The sequence below is a fragment of the Trichechus manatus genome, unplaced genomic scaffold (assembly GCF_000243295.1).
Source record: "Trichechus manatus latirostris isolate Lorelei unplaced genomic scaffold, TriManLat1.0 scaffold00142, whole genome shotgun sequence".
Taxonomy (NCBI): Eukaryota; Metazoa; Chordata; class Mammalia; order Sirenia; family Trichechidae; genus Trichechus; species Trichechus manatus.
Genome location: NW_004444078.1, coordinates 2,638,836 through 2,661,708, shown reverse-complemented (window position 1 = coordinate 2,661,708; position 22,873 = coordinate 2,638,836). Strand labels below are relative to the sequence as shown.

The 22,873-nt window shown below is 37.2% G+C and overlaps 1 protein-coding gene across 2 annotated transcripts in view; it reads right to left on the bottom strand.

The window, feature by feature from the left end:
- Positions 1–73: 73 nt before the first annotated feature.
- The window catches only part of HIBCH (3-hydroxyisobutyryl-CoA hydrolase), a 99,565-nt gene continuing 76,765 nt past the window's right edge, over positions 74–22,873 (bottom strand). Inside the window, exons 12-15 of one of the 2 annotated variants that reach the window (XM_023739883.1) lie at positions 10,994–11,113; positions 6,646–6,679; positions 3,592–3,708; positions 74–2,331 (exon numbers count right to left, since the gene is read on the bottom strand). In XM_023739883.1, coding sequence (XP_023595651.1) covers positions 3,593–3,708; positions 6,646–6,679; positions 10,994–11,113 — 270 coding nt within the window. In that variant the 3' untranslated portion in view covers positions 74–2,331; position 3,592. Of the gene's footprint in view, positions 3,709–6,645; positions 6,680–10,993; positions 11,114–22,873 lie in introns of both variants that reach the window. The other variant, XM_023739884.1, reaches the window with a different exon arrangement.

Here is a 22,873-nt window from a genome sequence, read left to right as displayed (position 1 = left end):
AATGGCAACACAATACCCATACAGCATTTATTGCCATACTATACTATTTTCATAAACTTACCTGTCTTTGAAGCTATTTCTTCTTTTTTTTTTTTAAAAAAAAAAAAAAGGATTAAGTACTGTTTGAGAACTCAATGGTAACAGAAAATTCGGGGAAGGGGTAGGAAGATACTGAAAAGATATATAACTTGTAGGAAAACTAGGACTGACTCTCTTTAAAATTACCTTTTCATCAAAATTTGCTACACATTGAGTTCAAGTGAAAAGGGAATTACTTAAGCCCATTTATGTTGGATCCTTTTATTAAAATACAATAGATCCTTGTCATCAGAAGACAGAAAAAGCCTTGTGACCACTTTAGTGAGAAAAATAAGCATTTGGCCTTGGAAGCAGGCAGAAAAGCTACCTCTAACAATTATGCTTTGAAATCACAATCAAATATAGCAAATTCTCCAAGTTACATGGGTAAAGAATCAGCTCTTTAAAGTGAGTGACATGTCATCTTTTTAGTTGCCTTTGGACACCTGATCATTTAACATGAATGTCACCTAGTTCCAGGATCTATACTTCCCTATTCTACTTAGAATCCTGCAACCTACATAATAGAAAAAGAATCCTGCAACTTACATAATAGAAAAACAACCATGTGTGTTCACAGACGTATCCGAAGTTGTAAGGCAAGTTTCACATAGGTCTGAAACACTTCCCCCTCTGAAGAGAAATTTGGGTTTTTGAGTATTCATACTAACGACTCTGACAAAAGCCTAGATGTGTTTTTCATTCATTTTATATTACACATCATTTGCTGTTTAAAACCATTATAATTAGATAAATAAAATAATACATACTACAGTGAGAATACAAAGACATATAAAGCCACATATCACAGAAAATTTTCAGTATACGTAGACTAGTGGGCTTTGGCTACTTCTAAATATTTTAACTTCAGGTTCCTTCTTTGCTTTGGACCCCTATTTCCCAGGGGTATAAGAGGGATGCTGCCAGATGCATATCTAGCTAGAAGTCTAATCTCTGTCACCACCCTCTAACACTATGGTAGTAGCTTTGTTTGCCACTAAACAAGTTTCCGATGTTTTAAACTGAGAGAAAGGACACGGTAGCAATTTTCTTTCTTTACCGTATTGACACGTGTCCAACTACTGCATCTTTTCCCTCAGGAACATCCAGTGTAGAGGCAGATGAGCCTCCACCAGCGTGGCAAAGAACCACCAGGTGGCAACTGTGGAAGCAGCAGAGTATCACAGGAAATGTGCCAATTTCTTACTTACAAAAACTCACGTAACCCCACAAATATGTTTCCCTGACGCCTTTCTCGGTTAAACGTCTCTTATATACTGTTCAGTTACATGCCTACGATCCTAGAATTCTCCACTTTCAGTCGCCTCATCAGTTCTTTGTAAACTACCTATGGCTATTAGCACTTAAAAGCATAATTTAAGAGAACAAAAAATGATTACCATCTTCATCCCAAAGGAATAATTTGTGTCAAACTGTCTTAGTTAAAACAGACAAATTGAATGAAGTAGCATGATACTCATATATCTTACCCAATGTCACTAACATTTTATGAGATGGGGGGACTATACTTTGGTATTGCATACGTTTAGAAATCAAAAGTTAAGGACATTTTATAAATAGTGTTAAGGAACAGTAATTTAAAAACAAAATTCTAAAGAATATATTGTTTAATTATAATGTCCTCACACTGTATTTGTGTGACTAAATAGGATATGTCTTCCTTGGAGCTGTGGGCACTGGCTCAGAAGCACTACTTGCATCTTAGTTTGCAAAACTCAAGTTTTGTTAGCCAATTTTCTTCCCGGTAAGACTTAGCTATGAAATGGTTATTTTTTTCCAGATATTTTTGTGAAAACATTTTTTTAACTGTACAATAAAGTCCAGTTGCAATTAACTAGCTGAGTTCTTATTTAAAGTAAGCAAATGCTTTTCAACCTTGTATACTTCCAAATTTTTTAACAACATGAAAGATTTCAACATTTTCTTCATTCTTAAATATAAAGTGAACAAAAATCAATATATACAAACAATTCCTTGGCTCATTCGCGTCCAATTTAGGTGCTGTAAAAATATAAATGTGTCTATTATCATCGCATCCTTATTCCAATCTGTTCTCTGAATTTTCTGGATGAACAATGCTTCATCTCAAGTCAAGAACTGAGAAATAGCAATACCTTTTGAACTGCAATTTCTTCATCTATGAGCAGGGTGAAGAACAGTCTTATATGTCCTTTTCAGTTCTGTTGCTTTGTGTTTTTACAAACCTGAAGTTCTCTCTAAGTATTTAAAGGGCTTAGGATAAAGGAGAAATTATACCAAGTTACAAAATAAAAGATCAGCTGACTGTTAATTAAAAAACTGTTCTTACCTATGTAAGGTCTCAGAGTCTGGAACACCTTACAGTTCCCTGTGTACCTTAAAAAACACCTATTGTTTTGTCAATACAAATTATTGACAGCATTTATATTTTAAACAAAAGCCCTCTTATGGTCAATTAATTTTTTTCTCTTGATTTGAACCTTCTGTAAGGACAATTAACATACCACACATAAGTCTGATATAAATTGCAAAAAGTAGAGCATGCCTATCTTACTCCACTGCCGTCAAGTGGATTCCAACTCATAGCGACCCCAGAGGATTTCCAAGGCTGTGAATCTTTACGGAAGCAGACCACCACATCTTTCTCCCACGGAGCAGCTGGTGGTTTCACAGCGCCGACCTTTCAGTTGACAGCTGAGTGCTTTAACCACTGTGCCAACAGGGCCCTTGTCCCTGTTTTAGAGATTGGAGTTTCCTAATCCCTAATTCTGCCAGATTAGCAAAAATTGCAAATAAAAAGGAATAGTGTTTTCCTACAGGATGGGATTCTGATTACTTTAGGGAAGGGAAAAGGAGAGGTAACTTCATAAAAACGTTTTCTCTTTGCCTGAAATTTCTAATGTTATAGAAGGAACACTTATGCTATAGCAACACATGCTTATTTTTAAATAGACTTCTATGTGGAGAAATTCTATGAAGTATTAACAAAGTATCTACAAAATTTTCAAGGTTTTTATTTTTTATAATCTATACATAAGTTTATTTAATAAACATGTAAGCCACTGTTCAAAGTCAAAACACAAAGTTCCCATTTTGGTTAGATGTACTAACTCAAGACAATCTCTAAAGGCCTTCAGATTGTCCTGTCTTCTAAGACGGGTTGGCAAACTTTTTCTGAAAAGGGCCAGATATTTTAGGCTTTGCAAGCCACATGGTCTCTGCTGCAACCACTCAACTCTGCCATTGTAGCATGAAAGCAGCCACAGATAATATGTAAATAAATGATTACAGCTATGTTCCAATAAGACAATTTATGGACACTGAACTTTGAATTCCATATAATTTTCATGTGGCATGAAATATAAGTCTTTGACTTTTTTTCCCCCAACGATTTAAAAATCTAGAAACCATTCTTAGCTTACAGGTGGTATAAAAACGGGCAGGCCAGATTTGGCCCACGGGCCATAGTTTGCCATCCCCTGCTCCAAAATAACAGATTAAAAGGACAGTCACCTCATAATTTCAGATCATTGCTTCCCAGAGATTTAAAGTAATTATTCACATCTTCATCAGTAACTTCTTTTAGATCAGCTGGTTTCCACTTCGGACTCTGGTCTTTATCTATTAGAACTGTCAAGACATAGATGTTAACACATTTCTTCCTGTTATTACTAGATTTTAATTACTGAATTGACAGAAACTACATGTTTTGTTCTGTTACACATAAGGTTGCTATGAGTTAGAGCTGACTCAACAGCAACCAACAACCATCTTTATTAGGCATATTTGTCTATAGCACATTTTTTTTTCTGTAAATTTTAAATGTTTATACATGTTCAATTTTTCTGCTAAATTAAATCCCAAAGAACTTGGATTCTTGGATAGCAATATATTGATGATGACCAGTGTGAATGCTTTCTAGTCTAAGCCTGATGTCTCTAGCTTTAATAAAACTTACTGAACTAATCCAGTGATTTAAGCATGAAAAATCTTTTTTCCCTTCAAACAAAACAGTAAATGAAATCTCCATGATATAAAACAGCTAAAACTAGACTTCATGTGGTTTAAAGGTAAGATAGGAAAAGGTGCCAGGCTCACATCTGCCTTTTCAATCTCCACATTGAGTCTGGGGAGGAACATTAATCGCTCAAGGTAGAGGGAAGGGGGCCGTATGCCTAGTTAAATGTGGCTACTGCAGTTCTGCTGAATCCTCTGGTACAGACAACAGCTCTAAATTAAAAAGCCAGACCACCTTCAGGTTATCATAAAACCCTCTACCTCTCCTATTTCAGTGTAGTCAGCACTTACTGTAGCCACAGCATCCCCACAGGATTATGAGGCAATCTCTAACCTCTCCTAAAGAGGAAGGAGAATATCAATTTCCTCGTTGTGATACTGGAGGAAACTGGGAGAGGGTATGCAGGATCTCTCCTACATTTTACAACTGCATGTGAATATACAATTATCTCAAAATAAAAAGTTTTTTTTTTAATTTTGATTTTTTAAGAGGAAAGGGGGCTACGGTTAGTATGGACGTGGTAGGGAATTTCAATCATGCTTAAAATGTGCATAATCTTGTGAAGAATGGAAATATTTAAACATACTAACTCTACCATGAACCCAAAAAACCTAATTTAGCATAAAAGGCTAAATAGTTAAAGCAGCAGTCTGGGAACCAAAGAAGAAAGAAGGCTGCCTTGGGAGGTAATACGTTCCCTATCACTGGACATTTTCAAGGTTTGGCTGCTAACTATGGGCTTCTACTATCAGGTCAGTGGTGATATTAAATATTGATGTTCTGATCCCTGCCAATTTGAGTTTTATCTTCCTTAGACTGAATAAACAAAGAACAATCCTAGGACATTCTTTCCACAAGAATCTCTTCACCTTTAAACCTTCTGGCCAAACCTATCTACCACCTCCTTGAGATTCCACTGAAGGGCAAAAGAAAATATTAATCAAATCTGTTACTTTATTTTAAACTAACATTTTTTTTTACCTAGACTGGATGTAGCTTAAGTTCCTGCCATATAGGCAGCTCAGATTTTTCAGAAGGTCTCATGAGATACCCGCTCAAATTCCATTTGGTAGCTCTCTAGCTCTGACATAATCCATTTTTATTCTAAAACCATGAAGATGTTAATTCTACATGTTAGAGTGACACTTCTTAACATTTCCGTAATTTGCTAATGTATTTTATCTAATTTGCTAACATTTTTTACTTTGCAAATTTAATAGCAAACATTTGATTATACAAGAACACTGAACAGTTTTACCCAGAATCAATATAACTTTCTGAATAACGAGGCTATGCTGAAAGATGAAGCAATATACTCTCTTCATTAAAAAGTGGCTTGATAAAGCACCTGCTTTACGAATTAGGACTTTGATTGGTGCTTTGATACTGGCTGCAACTTTTTTTCCTTAAAATAACTGACAGTATTCATCTGAAAGCAATACTCTTCCTTTTTTAGTTTAAGAATGGCTGTCATAACGTATATTGAACTCTAAATATTTTACTCTAGCAACATGACCTAAGTAGCACCTCTTAAAATCAGAGGTCTGAGCTCTGATTCACAAACAGCAAGAATTTGCAGGGAACTAGCAGGGAAATACATATTTTACTTGGTTTCAACAAAATATGCAGCCATTTCCTCTGATTCAACTCCATGTGTCCTCTTAAAAGGTTTGAACCCAGTGCTTACTTCTGATGACTCTGCATCATGCAAGAAATTAAGAGAATTCTAAAACAGTGGTGATCAGTGTTTATCAAAGCTTAGAGCATAGAGAACATGACCTTTTTATTCAATAAAATGTATATCCAGGGTCCACACTATATTAAAGTGATTAATAAAAACATAAGCAAATTATATAGGTAAAACACGTGCAGAGGGAAACAACTCATTTTATACTACAGAAATAACAGCTATTATTTATAAGGATAAGGGATTATACATAAAAAGGAATTACTGCATTTTTGCTTTAAAAAAAAAAATCAGCCACTTCACTTGCTGTTTCTAAATATGCTGACTTTGAGATGGTAGGCAAAAATGCAGTGTATTAATAAGAATTAGCGTACAGTAGTAATTATGCCATATGGTTTTATACAGCAATGTTTAACTGCTCTGGTACAGGAAAGAAAGTGGATGGTAGGGTTCGGCCACTGCTGGGATTTTGCCTGGGAGTACAAAAGAGGGAGGAAGGGTGAGGGACTTTAGGGCTTTTTGCAAGGGAATGAATGTTCAAAGGCTTCAGTAGCAAAATGAGTTTACAAACTCATGCTGCACTTAACAGATGCAGTCCACGTGACTTTAGGAGCAGCATTACTCTTACATGTAATTAGGGAGCAGTGGCCAAGTTATACGAATTTTTTAACAATATTAGTCTCAAAGACTGCCCCCCCCCCTTACATTCCAATTGGTAATAGGAAAACAAAACAAAAAACTACAAGCTTTATAAAAGTTAAATGTTCACTTTAATAGAACTATCATTTCTGATTAAGAGTATATAACCACAAATCCTATTTTCATAATAGCCAAGAAGGAAACTCAACTATTTGTCACTTACCTGCTCTAACGCCTTCATGAAAATCATGACCTCCCTGAAAGAAAATTGAGATTTACTGTGGTAATTTCTGAGCATCCTTATTCCTGGTGATCTTCACCTACCTCAGCCCATGGCTACCATCTGAACCATGACATTCAGAAACCCACTCCTTTCTATTCTTATTTGCTCAAGTATTTCCTCAGCTGCAAATCCTTGATCTAACTGAGGCCCACTGACCCTACAACTTTCTCACCATCTGTACTGGCTTCTCATCCTTCGTGGTCCAGCCCAGTTTCCCCACTGCATTAATATGGTCCCTCTTCCTTGAACTGTTTTAAGCTCCCTCAAACTCATCTCCCTCAAACTGCTTTTCCTCCTTCATACTGGCCTGGCAAAACCCCATCACCAGCTGAACCTTACCATTAACTCTGCCTGCACTTGAGCAGCTAAACCTTACTGTAGAAAAATCACACAACTAATGTGACTTTAATTTAAAATCCATGATCCCAAACTTCAAATAGGCAAGGAAAATTACCCAACAATCCATGCTCTCTCCCCTACTCCTGAAGATAATGATTTAAACTGTCTTCTGCCTCATCAACCTCTACCCTCAGCACACTCTGTTGTTGTTGTCATTAAGTGCTGAAGAGTTGGTTCCAACTCCTGGTGACCCTATGTACAACAGAACGAAACACTGCCCAGTACTGCACCATCCTCACAATTGTTGCTATATTTGAGCCCACTGTTGCAGCCACTGTGTCAAATCCAGCACACTCTACTCTCAATAAATTCTCAGCTAATGACCTATTTCACTAAAAAAAAGAGAGAAGCAGCCCTCAGAGACAGACATCCTTGTCTTCCTACCATTAAACCTAAAGCCTACCTGTGTTTATCTGCACCTGTCTTTCCTTTCATGACAACAGAAGAAGAAACCATCCCTCTTTATAACCCCAGTCCTTCCCTACATTCCAGTTCACATCTGCTCTTGCCTTCTTAAGGACTTTGCTTGAGAAGGTACCCACCTCTCTTTTCCTGACATCCTCAATGCAGGCAGTGTAACTTAGTGTCTAAGTGCATACAAACTGTCTGGATTCACATCTTGGTTCTGCTATATAATAACTGCGACTTTGGGCTAGTAAGTTCTCTAAACCTTAGTTTCCTCATATATGAAATAGCAGTATCAATATATACATCATAAGATTATTTCAATCCACATCCCAGCACAGTGCCAGACATTTAGTAAATGTTACCTATCGTTAGGATCATCAACATAATCTTTCTTCTCTATTGGATTATTCCTAATCACTTGTAAACATATTCTAACACTTTCCATCTTACAAAATAATAATAAAAAAAAAACACCTCACTTGATTCCACAGTTCCAGTTTCTCCCCTATTTGTTTCAAGAAGAGTTGTGTACACATACTGTCTCAATGTCTTCACATCCCATTTACTACTTATTTCCTCTCCAACTTACCATAACTTCTGCCCCCATCACTCCTCTGAAACAATTGCCAAAATCACCCATAGTTTTGATGTTGCCAAATTCAAAGGATACTTCTAGCCTCATCTACTAGACCCTCTGGTAGCAGTCAACACTGTTCATTACTCCCTCCTTGAAACACTCCTCTCTTGCTTTTGTGACACCATTCTCTCCTGGTTCTCCTGCCTCTCTGGCTTTTTACTCTTTCCACTGCTCTTTCTCCTCTAGCCCACCTCAAAATCAAGCTGGAATTTCTCAGGGTTCAAAATATCAAATGTCTTTTATTTTCCTTCCCCATCATTTCCATCCTATGCTCTATACATCAATTGTCTGGTGATCAATTCTGTTAAATGTGAGATCATGTCACTCCTCTACTCAAAACCATTCAGTGGCTCCCCAGTTTACTCAGAACAAAAGCCAAAGTCCTCATATAGACTTTCAAGGTCCCGTATGCTCTGCATGGCTCCTTCTACCCTATTACCCCTGACATCATCTCTCATGCACCCCCCTCTTCTACTCCATCCACATGACCTCCCGGCCTCCTAGAACAGGAAGGCACACTCCCAACTCTGTGCTTTGAACCTGCAGTTTCCTCTGCCTGGGGTGCTCTTCCTTACTTCTTCCAGGTCTTCAGTCAAAGAACATCTCAGTGAGGTGTTCTCTGATTACCCTATCTACAGTTTCAATCCTCTGACCCCCTATATTCCATACCCTCCTTCTCTGCTTTAAGTTTTCTCCTTAGGATTTATAACTCATAAAACTATATATTTTACATATTTATCTTGTTTATAGTATGTCTCCCCCACTATAAAGTAAGTTCCACGAGGGCAAGGATTTTTGTTTTTTTCCCTTATGTATTCCTGGCACCTCCAGCAGTGCCCGATAGGCTCTCTTATTCCTTGAGTAAATAAATCCCCAAAGCTTTAAAAAGCAATTGATGCTAATGTCTCTCAGACTTAAACCCCTAACCCAAACCTCTAAGCTCCAATTACTAAATGCATTATTTCCCTCACATCCACCACCAAGTCCTACCAATTCTATCGCCTACATCTGTCTCAAATCTATTCTCTTCATTTCCACCCTAGTCTAAGGCACTATTATTTCCCACTTGGATTACTGCAATAAACTCTTATCTGGTCTTTGTATCTATTCTGAACCCCTCCATCTCTATCTCCATTCAGCAGCAATAATCACCTTCTTAAAACAAAGCAGAGCAAATTAAAATCACATTGCCCCCTGCCTAAAACCCTGGGAGGTTTATTAACATACTCATTTCTTATCCTTCAGATTACAGATGAGGTGGTATCTCAGAGATGGCTTCCCTGACCTACTTATTTAAAGCAGAATTTCCTTTGCAACCCACAACCCCTCCTATCCCTGTGTCATTCTCTTCTATCACCAATTCCTTTAGAGCACTTACCACAATTTATAATTATTTTACTCATTTTACTTGTTCTTTGTAGTCTCAGCAGGCTGTACACTCCATGAGAACAAGGACTGTGTGTTCTTATTCAACATAGCTAATACTTAGCTCACTGCCTGGCATACAGCTAATATATTTGCTGAGAGACTGAAGGAAGGAAGAATCAGTCCAGGCAGTGCACAAAATGTACTGTGAAAAATATGCACTGTGTGAGGTATATAGGGTAGTGGTCAAGAGCACAGGCCCTGGAGTAAGACTGCCTCATTTCACATGCCACTTCTCAGCCACTCACTAGCTGTACAACCATAAGCAGGTTACTTCTCTATGCCAGTTTGCTCATCTGTAAAATGGAGATAATAATAGTTCCAATCCTCCTAGAGTAAGATTTAATAGAGAGAATACATGCAAAGTGCCTAGCATAGTTCCTACTCATGAAAACACTCAATAAATTTTAGCTGCTATTTACATTCTACAAGGAGTGCCTTTAGATATGGCCAAGAGAGCTTTATTTCTGGTTAAATGAACTACTTCAAATATCTTAAAAACTATTTGAAAACATTAAAGCCCACTCCCATTGCCGTTGATTATGACTCATAATGACCCTATAGGACAGAGAAGAACTGCCCCATTTGGTTTCCAAGGAGCAGCTGGTGGATTTGAACTTCCGACCTTTTGGTTAACAGCCAAGCTCTTAACCACTGCACCACCAGGGCTACTTTAAAGCCCATTAGGCATGTACTATTATCTGGTTATTAAATGAAATATTCCCTTTAGGTCACTAATTTATCTATCTAAATAAAAGTGAGTTTATTCATCCCATAAAATGATGTTTCTTACGGACCCTCTGAGTATTAACACAAAAGGGATGATTCTGCCTTTAAAGAGTTCATTATCTGGAAGAAGAAATCACTATGATTATGAAATATTTCATGAAATCAATAATACTGCATGTGATTACTACTTTAAATGTATTTACAATGGTACTTTCAATGCTAATCCATTAATTAAAACATTTAACAAATAACTTCCATTTGAGCATTTTTATATGTCAAGCACTATACTTTATATACAGATACTTTATATACTTTATGTATAGATTCACTGAATCCTTACAACGATTTACAATGTTCCTCATTTTACCGATGACGGAATTCAGATTCGGAGTTTCCACATCTTGCCCAAGATCACAAAGACTGTGCCTAAAACAGACCATGTTCTGAATTCCAAATGAGATCTGAGGCCTTCTTACACTTGTATGCAAATGTAATTGCTTGTTTCATAAAGGCTTAGTACCAATCTGGGGAGCAGTACTGCCACACACCTAAAGCTAGCTGGCCTGTTGTGTTTTCCTAAAGTAGATTTACATATAGTTTTTATTTTCTTTATATTTTTCTGTATTTTACATGTTCTACAATGAACACGCAGAACTTTTATAACTAGAAAACAATAATTTTTTTTCTTACCATACAAGCTTGACTTAGCCGATATTCCATAGTTAATACTTCCTGTAATGTCTTTGAAGATCCCTCTATGAGTTGCCTTAGCGTGATCTTTAGGGATGTTGGAGACATTTTGTTAATCATCTATTGAGGAAAAAAAAACTATTTAGCCCAACACTTCCTTTATTGTTTATAATAAACTAGCTGATTTTTCTACACAAATCACATTAAAATATGCTCATTAACAGTACTTTCATATGCCAAAGTCTCATAAAAGACCTTGGCTAGTCTTGCCAAAGCATCAAACAAATTTTCTAATATGTTACAAAAACAAAACAGATCATTCCACAACTGGAATAAAGTCTATACCTGTAACTTAAAGAATAATAAAATAAATCTACATTTGTAGCTTACTTGGCATAAATTATGATCCCAACTAGGTAAGCAAACAGCAATTACACTTGAATAAAATAATACACATCTTGCAAACTGCTAACACATCACAAAGGACATTTCACTATAAAATATAAAGGAGGTGGAGGAAGGGAAATACAGCAGCTCTCCCGTCCCACATTGTGACTCTAGAGAAGTGCTTTATCTGAACTAATATCTTCACTTATAAATAAATCAATTTACCTTGAAAGAAAGGGGAGAAAACAATTCAAGGTACTGTGATACACTCTTCCATAATAGTATTTTTTAAATCTTATTTTGTTGTTGTTGTTGTTGAGAATATACACAGCAAAATATACACCAATTCAACCATTCCTACATGCATAATTCAATGACATTGATTACATTCTTCGAGTTATGCAACTAGTCTCACCCTCCGTTTCTGAGTTGTTCCTCCCTATAGTATTTAAATATTTAATAAAATAAGAATTTCAGACCTGATTCCTTCGCTACAATGCTATGTCACGTCCTTTTGAATTTAAAGATGCTACTGCCAGCATTCCAATACACATGTAAGACTGTGACTACAACCGCTGCTGCAGGAGGTACATGTAATGCCTGCCCTTCGTAATTGCAATAGATAGTTTTCAGGCTCTATTGTTGAATGACTGTCTGAAGGGTTTAAACTTCACTTTTTCAGTTCAAAGAATTCCTTGGATCAAGATTCCACAGAAAACCTATAGCAATAAAAAATTTTAATGGTGAAATATTAAAAGCTTTCACCTTGAGACTGGGAATAAGATGAGGATGGCTCCTATCACTACTTCTTCTAAATATTTTACTGGAGGTCCTAGCCAGTATAGGAAGCTGGCAGGGGTGGGGTGGGGAGGAAGAAATAAAAGGGATGTGGGAGGGAAGCAAGGAAGAACAACAATAACATGTATACAGAATATCCAAATTAATCTGTAAACTATTAGAATAAGTGAGTTTAGCAGTCACTGGATATAAGGTCAATATACAAAATTTAATCTCAAATTATATTTCTATATATCAACAAGTAGAAAATAAAATTTTTAAATGATACCATTTACAACTGCATCAAAAAAAAATCATTAAATATCCAGGAATCTATCAAAAAATGTGCAAGCGCAAGTCCTCTACAAAGAAAATTACAAAACATCATTGTGAGAAATTAAAGGTAACCTAAGTATATGGGGAAACATGCTACATTGATGAAATGGAAGATTTAACACCTGCTTTCCTTCTGGAAGTCTGAAATTTTGGTATGTACTAAGCAGAGGGCATAATGACCAGCTCTCAAAAAAAACCTTAGACACTGAGTCTCCACAAAGCTTCCTTGAGACAACACTTCACCATGTGTTGTCTCAATTCTGCTGGAGAAATTAAGCACATCCTGTGTGACTTCACTGGGAGAGGACTCCTGGAAGCCTGGGCCTAGTTTCCTCCAGACTTTGCCCCATGCACTGTCCTTTTGCTGATTTTGCTTTGCATCCTTCCACACTAATAGAGCATAGCCATGAGTATGGCCATATGCTGAGTCCTGTGAGTCCTCCTAGTGTATCACCGAACATGGGGATGGTTTTGGGGACCCCTGGCACAGAAAGCAATGATCCACTGTCTTTCAGCTTCCAATGCTGTTGTTGAGAAATCTAAAGCCTTAGTGGGACATGTCTTATTCTCTGAAAGCTTGCAGGGATACCCCGAGATTTCTTAAACAAGACATAAAAGAACTAACCATAAAGGAAACAAGGGAAAAGATGGATTACATTAAAACTATTTTCTATTCATCAAATGACACCATGAAGAGAGAGAAAAGTTGAGTCACAGGTTAAAGGAAGATATATGCAATACATATGCTGGACAAAGGACTTATATCCAAGATAAATAAAAAATTCCCACAAATTAATAAAGATTTAACAGGCACTTCACAAGCAAGGATACTCTCACATGGCCAATAAATATATAAAGTGATGCTCAATTTCATTAGTCATATGGAAATGCAAATTAAAACTACAATGCAATGCTACTTTATATCCATTAGAGTGATTAAAATGAAAAAGACAAAAAAAAAAAAAAAGGTCGAGAAGGGAGACGGTTGACATATTGTGGGGTTGTTAACCAATGTCATAAAACAATATGTGTACCACCGTTTCATGAGAAACTATTTGTTCTGTAAGCCTTCACCTGAAGTACAATAAAAAAAAAAAATGAAAAAGACAAATAATATCCAGTGTTGGTGAGAATGCAGAGCAACCATAAAGTTTTCATGGCAAGGAGCCCTGGTGACGCAGTGGTTAAGATGCTTGACTGCTAACGTGTGCTCCACAAGAGAAAGACGTGGCAGTCTGGTTCCCAAAAGACTGCAGCCTTGGAAAGCTTAGGGGCAGTTCTATTCTGTCCTACAGGGCTGCTATGAGTCAGAATCGACTTGACGGCAACAGGTTTTTAGTTTTGTTTCTGGATGACACCGCAGTACTAGTCCTGGTCATGTACCCAACAGAAATGTGTTATGTATGTTACTAAAAGACATATAGGAAAAGTTTATAGCAGCACTATTTGTAACAGCCCAAAACTAGAAACATTGCTAAATGTTCATCAACAGTAGAGATGCATAAATAAAACGTGATATATTCACACAATGGAATACGTAATAGCAATGAAAATGACCAAACTACTGGTATATACAACATGGATGAATGTGCAAATATAAGGTTGTACAAAAGAAGCCAGACACAAAACTATATAATTTCATTGGAATAAAACTCAAAAATAACAACATAATCCATGGTGTTAAAAACCAGTATAATGGTTATCCCAGGGGAGAGGTAGTGATTGGGAGAGGACACATGGGGGACATTAATTTATTCTGGGTGTTGGTTATGTTTACTTTGTGAAAAAAATTTGAGCTATACATTTAAGATCTTATTTTTCTGTATACTTCAATGAGTTCCTAAAATACACACACACACACACACACACACACACACAAAGCTCACTGAATAAGAACTGTTTAGTAAATGTAAGGTCCCTCACAATCTAGTCCAATTATCCCTTTGGCCTTATTTTCTGACACTTGACTCCTTCTTCCCTGCTCTGCATTCTCCAGACATCTGTTCTTGGAATATGCAGTTTGTACTACTATCTGGAATGCCTTTTGCCACTTGGGTAACTCTCACTTATCTTTTAGACACTGAGCAGATGTCACTTCTTCTGTGAAGCCTTCCAGAGTCCCTCCCTCATTTTTGAACACCTACAGTACTTTGTGCAAGCCTCTATTTTGCAGCACTTACCATACTGTATTATAATTGTTTACGTGTCTGTCTGTTCCACTAGAATGTGATCTCTAGGAGAGCAGGTACTGGATCTTCATTTTTGTACCTCAGTGCTCAGTATAGCGCCTTACTCATTCATTCATTCATTCATTCATTCATTCATCCATCCATCCATCCGTCCATCTAACCATCTACCCATTCATTGATCCATCCACCCATCCTTACCCAACTACTGTGTGGAATGCGCTGTAATAAATGCCTGGAGCTATAGGGTTAAACAAGCTTCTGGGGAGTTTATGGTCTGTCCTAGCTAGCACTCAATAAAGCAAAGCCAGAAGAGGCAGAGAAAAAGACACATAGTGGGATAAAGACAAGCAGATAGAGGCATATAGACCTTTATAGTATAACCTTGCCATTTTATGGTGTTTTACAATATTATTCCTAACGATCTGAAGCTGTTTTGTATTGCTATTAGGTTTAAATGGAAAATATCTCTTAGCAGTTGTCCTCGGGGTTCAATGAAATTAAGTAGAAGGCAGAATTTAATCCACAGCGAGAAATCACATCATCTGTTACTTTAAAACCAAGCAGCATAAGCCACTGTTCTACCCTGTTAAATAGGTCTTTGACTTTTAACCAGTTTCAATCAACTACAGTTAAGAGTTATGTTTTGCAATGAATTGTGAATATTTTTCTAAATAATAATGTTATACAAATCTTATCTACAAATCTTTTCCAGAAGTGTTCAGATTGACAATAAACTAATACAAACACAAGTACAAAATATACCTAAACTAGAACAAGTCAAAGTCCATCTCACTGAATACTGCAATTTCACAAAAACATTTTTATTATTTAATATATTTTCACTATTCTGAAGGTCATATTTCTATGTAAAGACAAAACAGCCCTTTACTTAAAGAAACGGCACTAGTATTTCTTTCTTCCTATCTACAGTAAAAGGCTTAGAGACAGCCAAGAAGAATGCTTTTTGCAATCTCATCTTAAGACATTTCCAGGAATTTCTTAAAAGCATTTATAACTTAAAATGAAAATATACTATCTAATGATGCAAGTATTACTATTTCATGATATCCTAAAAGCTCATGAGCATGTTTATGAGTCAGTAAGGTCCATCAACAGACAGGAAAACTGTTTTCTCTTCCTGTCTATATAAACTGATGCATTTTCCCTCTAAAATTTATTGTACTCTTTTCCCAAAGATACAATATGGCCATTAAATTGCTCTTATTAATAGCAGTGAACAGAATAGTGTAATGGATACTTTCAGCAAATATAACGCACACTTTGACAGATAAAACTTTTATTTTAACATAATTTGCATACCATTTTATCTGTTTAAATAACCAGCTTAAAAAAAAAAGAAAGTTCCTGTCGAGTCAATTCCAACTCATAGCGACCGGACAGGATGGAGTAGAACTGCTCCATAGGGTTTATAAGGAGTAGCCGGTGGATTCGAACTGCCAACCTTTTGGTTAGCAACTGTAGCGCTTAACCACTGAGCCCCATACTGAGTTATAATTTACTTATGATAAATTCACTCATTTTAGGTGTATAGTTCTGTAAGTTTTGATAAACTTACACAGTCGTGTAACCACCACCACAGTCAAGATATAGAACATTCCCACTGATAGCCAATGAAGCTAGGAGCTGCTTAACCATTATCAAACAAAACCTTAAGTGATAGTGCTCTGTGTGGCTCAATTAGCAGCTGCTCAGACTAAGCGGAACCTGCCCCATCCTGTCCACTGTCCTCAAAGTGCTGTGTGTGGCTCAAGGCAGTCAAACCCAGTTAACTAGCCGACACACCAAAGAAAAAATGCGATTTGTCTTATTGCGTCTGTGCCCCAAGATAACCTATGTAGTCCATAATGTTTGTATATACTTCTGTGGGAGAAACGGTATAAAAGGTTCGCCTCCCTTTGGTTGAGAAGCTTCATTTGAGGTATACACCTCCTTGCTCCTTGCCTGCATGCTTGCAATAAATGCTCTTCTTCCCTCCTCACCTCCAGTGTGTCTTTATTGATGAGCAGCCATACCAAGCAAGACCTGCTTTGGGTAACATCATTACAAGGAAAAGTTCTTTCCCCAACCCTAACCACCAGCAACTGATCTGTTTTCTGTCCCTTTAGTTTTACCTTTTCGAGAATATCATAAAATCATAGTCTTTGTGTCTGCCTTCTTTCACATGGCATAATGCTTCTGAGCACTATCCATGTTGCTGTACATATCCATAGTATGTTCCTTCTTATAGCTTATAATAGTATTCTATTGTATAGCTATATTATAATCTGTTTATCTATTCAGTAGTTCATAAGTATTGGGGTTGTTTCCAGTTTTTAGTTATTTTAAATAAAGCTTTTATGAACATGAGAATACAAGCATTTGTGTGAACACGTTTTCATTTTTCTTGGGTAAATACCTAGGAGTAGTATTTTTGGAGCTCATGGTAAGTATATGTTTAACTGTAAGAAACTACCAAACTGTTTTGCTGCCAGCAATGTATGAGAGCTTGTCTTAGTTATCTAGTGCTGCTATAACAGAAATACCACAAGTGGGTGGCTTTAACAAACAGAAATTTATTCTCTCACAGTCTAGGAGACTAGAAGTCCGAATTCAGGGTGGCAGCTCGAGGGTAAGGCTTTCCCTCTGTCGGCTCTGGGGGAAGGTCCTTGTCATCAATCTTCCCTGGTCCCAAGGAGCTTCTCTGGCAGGGATCCTGGGTCCAAAGGACTTGCTCCCCTCTTGGTTCTTCATTCTTGCTGATAGGAGGTCCCCCTGTCTCTCTGCTCGCTTCTTTTATATCTCAAGAGATTGACTCAAGACACAACCTAATCTTGCAGACTGAGTCCTGTCTCATAAATATAACTGCCTCTAATCCTGCCTAATTAACATGATAGAGGTAGGATTTACAACACATAGAAAAATCACACCAGATGACAAAATGGTGGACAATCACACAGTACTGGGAATCATGGCCTAGCTAAACTGATACACATTTTGGGGGGACACAATTCAATCCATAATAGAGCTCTAGGTGCTCTACATCCTTACCAACACTTGGTACTGTCAGTTTTTAAAATTTTATCCATTCTAATAGATACACAGTGACATCTCATTGTGGTTTCAATTTGCATTTTCCTAATGATCACAGATGTTAAGCATCTTTCATGTGCTTACTGGCCATTCATATATCTTTTTTGGTGAAGTAATATTTTCCCACTTTTTTATTGTACTGTTTGTAGTCTGTAAATTGTAGGGTTCTTTATTTATAGTGGATTAAGATCCTTCATTGGATATATGTTTTGCAAATATTTTCTCTCAATCTGTGGCTTTTTCATTTACTTGATACTGTCTTTCGAAAAGCAAGTGTTTCATTATAATGAAAATCAACTGACCAATTTTTTTTTCTTTCACAGTTCATGCTTTTTGTGTTCAAAGAAATCTTGGCTAACCCAAGGTGACAAAGACATGTTTTCTTTTAGAAGTAGTATAGCTTTAGCTATTATATTCAGATGTTGTATAATCCATTTCAAGTTGCACATGGTACAACGTAAGAGTCAGTTTTTCTGTTCTGCATATGGATATCCATTGTTCCAGCAACAATTGTTGAAAAGACTGTCTTTTCCCCCACTGAATTACCTTGGGAGTTCAGCGCAGCATTTACTGTATGTCTTGGTTATCTAGTGCTGCTATAACAGGAATACGACAAATGGATGGCTTTAACAAAGAGAAATTTATTCTCTCACAGTCTAGGAGGCTAGAAGTCCGAATTCAGGGTGTCAGCTCCAGGGGAAGGCTTTCTTTCTCTGTTGGCTCTGGAGGAAGGTCCTTGTCATCAATCTTCCACTGGACTAGAAACTTCTCTGCACAGGGGCCCCAAGTCCAAAGGATGCGCTATGCTCCTGGTGCTTCTTTCTTGGTTGTATGAGGTCCCCCTGTCTCTCTGCTCACTTCTCTCTTTTATATCTCAAAAGAATTTGGCATAAGACACAATAGTTCTGCCTCATTAACATAACTGCCACTAATCCCATCTCATTAACGTTACAGAGATAGGATTTACAACACATAGGAAAATCACATCACATGACAAAATGGTAGACAATCATACAATACTGGGAATCATGGCCTACCCAAATTGATACACATATTTTTTGGGGGACACTGTTAATTTACCGCCACTGCTAAGAGATATCACTGCTGATGTCAGATGGATCTTGGCTGAAAGCAGAGAATACCAAAAAGATGTTTACCTGTGTTTTATTGACTATGCAAAAGCATTCAACTGTGTGGATCATAACAAACTATGGATAACATTGTAAAGAATGGGAACTTAGAACATTTAATTGTGCTCAGGTGGAACCTATACATAGACCAATAGGTAGTTGTTCAAATAGAACAACAGGATACTGCGTCGTTAAAAATCAGGAAAGGTGTGTGTCAGGGTTGTATCCTTTCATCATACTTATTCAATCTGTATGCTAAGCAAATAATCCAAGACACTGGACTATATAAAGACTCATTAACAACCTGTGACAGGGAGATGACACAACCTTGCTTGCTGAAAGGGAAGAGGACTTGAAGCACTTACTTCATTGATGAAGATCAAAGACTACAGCCTTCAGTCTGGATTACACCTCAACATAAAGAAAACAAAAATCCTCACTACTGGACCAATAAGCAACATCACGATAAACGGAGAAAAGATTGAAGTTGTCAAGGATTTCATTTTACCTGGATCCACAATCAACCCCCATGGAAGCAGCAATCAAGAAATCAAATGACATACTGCATTGGGCAAATCTGCTGCAAAGACCTCTTTAAAGTGTTAAAAAGCAAAGACGTCACTTTGAGGACTAAAGTGCACCTGGACCCAAGCCCTGGTCTTTTCAATCACCTCATATGCATATGAAAGCTGGACAATGAATAAGGAAGACTGAAGAAGAATTGATGTTTTTGAATTACTGTGCCAGCAAAGAATACTGAATATACCATGGACTGCCAGAAGAACGAACAAATCTGTTTTGGATGAAGTACAGCCGGAATGCTCCTTAGAAACGAGAACAGCAAGATCATCTCACACACTTTAGACATGTTATCAGGAGGGATCAGTCCCTGGAGAAGGACATCATCCTTGGTAGAGGGTCAGCAAAAAAGAGGAAGACGCTCAGTGAGCTAGACTGACACGGTGGCTTCAACAATGGGCTCAAACATAGCAATGATTGTGAGGATGGCGCAGGACCGGGCAGTGTTTTGATCTGTTGTACATAGGATAGTTATGAGTAGGAATCAACTTGACAGCACCTAACAACAACTGAGGCATGAACCTCCTGGCTAGTGAGAACATAAACTCTTCCCAGGCCTGTATGAGCCCCATTAATTGTTCAGCTTACTGCTTTCCTGTGATTCTTCCCCTAATCTTGTGGAGTTTTATACCCTGCAGATCAGGATTCTGGAAATTCTTGCAGGCAAAGAGCTGAGGCAATCATAGGACTCTCTTGTTTACCTTCTCTCAGTGATCACAGTCCTGTGTCAGCTGCATTATCCAACGTCTAAGAGTTGTTTCATATATTTTTCCTAATTGATTACAACAGGAGAACAACACCTGTAGCAGTTAATTTTTCATGGACAAAAGTCTGTCACTCTATTTTTACATAGTATATTACATGGATAATTCTCAAAGCTTATAGAAAAATAAGTAGTCTTTTTAAATTTAATTCCTCTTTTTAATATTTTGTTGCTCTTCTTTACTAAAAATCTATGCCCTTGCTCTCATTCTTAGTTCTCTTATTTTTCCCCCATTTTTCAGTACATGAATTCTTTACAGAAGCCTCTCCAATTCTTGTGTGCTAAGTTCTTCAAGTGTAAAACTGAGTCTTATTTACTCTTGACAAAATAGGTATTTTAAAATTAAACACATAAATCTCACATTGATAATTAGAAAGAAAAAACTTCAAAGAATTGTAAGATTTTCAGTACTAAGAAAGGAAACTATCTGCCCTCTCTGTAAACCTTTAACACAGCAGGCTATCCCAAATCAATCACCAAGAAAACACCTAAAACACAAGTCAAAAGCAACATTGGCTTCTCTGGACAGTTGCTAAGGACCACCCTTCTGGTCACTAATTTGACCCACTGCTCCCTGTTCTTCTTTCTCTCTCTGTTCATGGACTTTATACTTAGTTATCTATGTCCAGTTCTCAATTTTGGCAACCCATTTAGATCCCTTTCCTCAGTTTAGAGTCCTTGCTTGGGATGGAAGGGCTGGGTGGTCTCAATCTCTTCTATGCATACTCCGTTGACTGTGACATCTCTTATAATTCTGGAAGAGATACTTCTCTCACCAGCTTAAAACCTGAGGAACCTTCTTCACTTTGCAAGCCTGTTTGTCTCATCATCAGAAAAGGGAGATATAAACAGGAGAGCACTCCAATTCTAGTCTTGGCTTAAGGTTTCCCTAATGTAATCTGCCCACCTATTACTTAGGGCATTTAAATAGCCCATTAGCTTACATGGATTGTCTGAAACCATGAACAATGTACCCTAGCCATGGGACTAAAGGAAGAGGGAGGTTTGAAGAACAGTAACCTTAAACTTTAAAAAAAAAAAAAAAAGTATTGAGACTTTCTAATAAAATCTAAGAAGGGATATGAGAGGCCATAAAATAATACACTACAAAAATTTCATCAGTTATAAAGAAACTTCCCCATGTTTGTTATTTTTCTTAATCCTATATGCTTTCCTATTGTTATTAGCAACATAAAACTTAAACATCTCAAAGGAGGCAATAAATATGATCAAGGTCGGCAGTACAAATCACTAGCCACTCCTTGGAAACCCCATGGGACAGTTCTATTCCATCCTATAGGGTCGCTATGAGTAGGAACCGACTTGATGGCAATGGGTTTGGTTTTTGGTTTGGAAGCATACTGAAAAGATTGTGTCCTTCTCTATAGGCAACCTTGAAGAGAATGGAACCCCCAAGAAATAGAGCAGGTAGCCGCAACTTAGAAGAGACAAAGACTAGCTCCTTGGGACCTGAAGGAGGAAGACAGGAATCCCTGAAGAGCCCACAGGGGTTAGGAGCAATCCCAAGGGCTCACTAGGAGGCTTGTAAGAGTATTAAAAACTTTCTTTAAATTTTTAATCTTAATCTTTCTTTAAATCTGTTCAAACATTTGATCTGCGTATCTTTCAATTATGCAATAACAACCATTTTCTCCTCAAGGATTATATTTTGGTGTTTCTAGTTGACATACTTTTCAAATGAGCCCTGTATATAAGCTCTGTCAAGGAAAACTCAGTAGGAATTTTTTGATCCCCACATCATGTTATCCGCAAGCAGTATTTCTGAGCCATCTTCATCCATCAGAGTTGTACATGAACTGAACACAAATGAAAACCTGTCCTCCCAAATAAGAGTGCATATACTGATTCTAGCAGTGGTGGGCGGCTTGCCAAACACTGTTTCCTGAATGGAGAGTAATAATGTGGCCACAGAAATGGAAGGAAAATTGAAAAGCCATGTGGTTCCTACACCCCAGTTTTGAGGAAGGCCAGTGGTTTTAAAATAATATGGTTAGGTGCTTATCTATACTGCTTTAAAATCACATCATACAGCCTATGAGGTAAAGTGCCACCTGACTATTTTCAAATGAAACTGCTAAGCTAGTCACTAAGAAATTACTATTGCTAATAGTGGTTTTTATATTACTCCAGAGAAAAGCAACTTAAAGTCAGAATCATTGGAATATACTTATCTACATTTACACAAAACATTCCCCAGAATTGTTAACAATAATCTACTTTTGTGAGTTAGGGAAACAAATATGGCTGGTCTACCTGTAATAATTTACGCCCATACATTAAAGTTATTAAAATTTTAATAATTTTAATTGAATGTCATGGGGTTGTTAACCATCGTCATAGGGCAATATGTATACTGTTTAATGAGAACGTATTTGTTCTGTAAACCTTTATCTAAGGTACAAAAAAAAAAGAATTATCTATGTGAGATCAAATTGACAACAGCAACTGAAAAGGTTTGATGGGGAGCCTAAGGGGAAGTAAGTTAAAGATAATGGTGATGGAATAATTTAGAAAAGGATAGTGAGAATAGCAGCACAACTAGAAGAATGTAATCAATGTCACTGAATTGTACATGTAGAAACTTCTGAAATGGTGTAACTTTGGCTAT